This window comes from Quercus suber, unplaced genomic scaffold (genome assembly GCF_002906115.3).
Source record: "Quercus suber isolate HL8 unplaced genomic scaffold, Cork oak 2.0 scaffold_27, whole genome shotgun sequence".
Classification (NCBI taxonomy): Eukaryota; Viridiplantae; Streptophyta; class Magnoliopsida; order Fagales; family Fagaceae; genus Quercus; species Quercus suber.
The window spans coordinates 881468-884144 of NW_027069492.1; the positions used below are offsets into that span (position 1 = coordinate 881468).

The 2677-nt window shown below is 41.4% G+C and overlaps 1 protein-coding gene across 1 annotated transcript; it reads right to left on the minus strand.

Moving 5' to 3' along the window:
- On the minus strand, positions 1-1929 carry LOC111982909 (uncharacterized). Its single transcript, XM_024014531.2, has one exon. The coding sequence runs from the start codon at positions 1927-1929 to the stop codon at positions 10-12; it is 1920 nt and encodes a 639-aa protein (XP_023870299.1). The 3' UTR covers positions 1-9.
- Positions 1930-2677: the final 748 nt, after the last annotated feature.

A 2677-nucleotide genomic window follows, 5' to 3' on the forward strand; every position in this document is an offset into this window, starting at 1 on the left:
CAAAGATAATCAATCCACCACAGCAAGTTTCTGATACTCCTCACCAGAGATGGCCATTTCCATTATAAACTCGGTGTTCAAGATTTCCCCATCATTATTCAAGAACAACTTCATCATATTCTTTGAAAACCCGCTCACCATTGCCACCCCCTTCTGCATGGAAACAACCGGCGTGGACTGAGAGTTCCTCAGATTCCAGAACACAATTTCTGGCACTACAGACCCATATCCTTTCTCCCTAAACTTCCTTTGTATCACTTCATAGTCCGTCTCCCAATCACTCTTCGAAGCTTGATCAAACTCCATATCACTAAACGCAAACACCCTCTTAATCATCTGGTCCTCCTTCAAGTTCCCATCCACAGCCACTTGCAATATATGATCAAACACCTTCTGAAAATCGGTGTTCATAAAGTTTACCTCCTGCGAAAACCTCATCTTCGATTTAAGATCATCGCCTTTAATTATATGAAGCTGAGGTTTCTCACTAAACGTAATAACCTTGCCTTTCCACGGCTCTTCACTCAGTTCCGAAACCAACAACCCCAATGCAACAGACACGTTGAAAGGGGTGCCCCACATGCTCCCAGAGACATCACAAACGGCGAAGCAGTTCCTCAACTTGCCTTCCTTTAACAAATCCTCCACCATCCTCTTCCATTGAAGGTCTGCAACTTCAGCCTCAGCTTCTGTTCCCTCTATCGCAGACTCAATGATCTCATGGGGAAGCAATGCCCCCGCAGAGATTGTTGATTTCCCACATTTAACATCTTCTAAATACTTCTTAAATCGCTTTGCATCATACTTAAGGAACCTTTTCATGTAAAGCCTCATGGCCACCGAAGCAACTCTATTGTATGGAAGCTCATTCCAACGTTTGTCACTCATGTACAACTCAGGCAACTCCAACACCTTCCTAAGTGGTACCAAAACTTCCTTCCTTAACCTGTCACGCACCCTATATGCATAATGTGCCTCTACAACGCCTTGGTATTCCGAGTACGACTCCACGGGAAAAACCCTCCTTGCAATACTCTCGCAAAGCAAGAGAGACCTATCGAACGAGCAATCAATTGAAGGGCACCATTTGGCTGCAAGACTGATCTTGTTTAACTGCCCTGAGTTTAGGAACTCCATGTCAGCCTTTAAATACTTGGCAAACAAGTCTGATACGCTGTTGTGCAATGAACGAAAACCCATGTCACGATTATATCTCTCAAGGGCATTGTTAGCCATAGCCAAGCGCTTCCTTCCCCTCAGCCCCTGCGTAATTTCCTTGGCGACAAAAATTGGCTTCACACTGTATTTTTTGTTACAATCATGCTCGTCCTTTTGCTTCTTACGAATATCAGGGCCTTGTAGAAGTCGGTAAAGAATCTCTGGCAAGTCTTTGAAGTAGCCGAAATTAGCAAAAGACTCCAGGTTGTGGACTAGGGTTTTAGGGTGGTTCATGTGGAGAAAAAGCGCTGCTGTGTAGAAACCTTCTTTGTCAGACTTGCCGGTGCCACGTACTCCTCGGAGATTACAGATGAGCTTAAGGGTGGTGAGGGGATTGTGTGCCCAGGCCAGTTCAAGTCTCTGTTTCAAGGTCTCAGGCGGCGTATTGGGCACGACATGGAAGAAAAAATCGAGGCAAGGATTGCCAGAGGAGAGGAAGGTGGGTGAGAGGTTCTCGGTGTAGCCCCTTGGGGGTGTTTGGTGATAGGCTTTGTTGTAATCGGAAACCATGAGGTCCATGAATGGGTCACCAGCCTTAGGTTCTGGTTGGGGGGTTGGGGTTTGGTTATAGAGCTCTGGGGGACCAAGAAGACCCAATTGATCATCACTGTGAACATCAGGGTTTGATGAAGTTTTTAGGGTTTTAGTAGGGTTTAATATTGTTGCACTTGGGGTTTGATTGTAGAGCTCTGTGGGACCAAGAAGACCCATTTGATCATCATTTTGAACAACATAACGGTTTGACGAGGTGAGAACATTTGGGTTTGATAAAGTTGTTAGGGTTTTGGAAGGGTTTAAAAGTTGTAGGGTTTTAATTCTAATTCCGATGGAGGAAAAAACTTCATGAATAATTGGGTTTCTCTGGTTTCTTATGGGGCATTTGACGCAACGCAACATGGTTTTCTTTCTTTCTTTCTCTTTGTTTTCCTTTCAATTTGCAGTCGCTAATTTCTAATGGACTAGCTCCTGCATGCCTTGATTTCGAAATGTTGTGAATTTGGAGGCTTTTCTCAATTTTGTGTTTTTTAGGCAACTAGATAGGAGGGATTTAAAAAATGACTTGAGCTCCACGTTTTAGCGTTCAATTTTACCTTATTTTTAAAAAGATAATTTTCTTATCATTTATCTGCATATTATTATTATTATTATTATTTGGGTAAATTTCACTAACATGCTCTAAAGTTTAGACTAATACTAAACAAATCCAAGACTTTTCAAAACTAGTTAATATGGTCCCTAAAGCCAACTTAGTTATTTTTTCTCAATAGTTTTAGGAACTAAATTAGATTTAGGGATCAAATTGGTTAATTTTGAAAAGTTTTGTCCTAGTTGGCATTAGTCCAAATCTCAAGAGGTGTGAATAGAATTTACCCTTATTATTAATATTATTATTATTATTATTATTATATCTGTTAAGATTTGTTGAGTAAAAAATAAAAATCAGTCATGGCGAATGGAT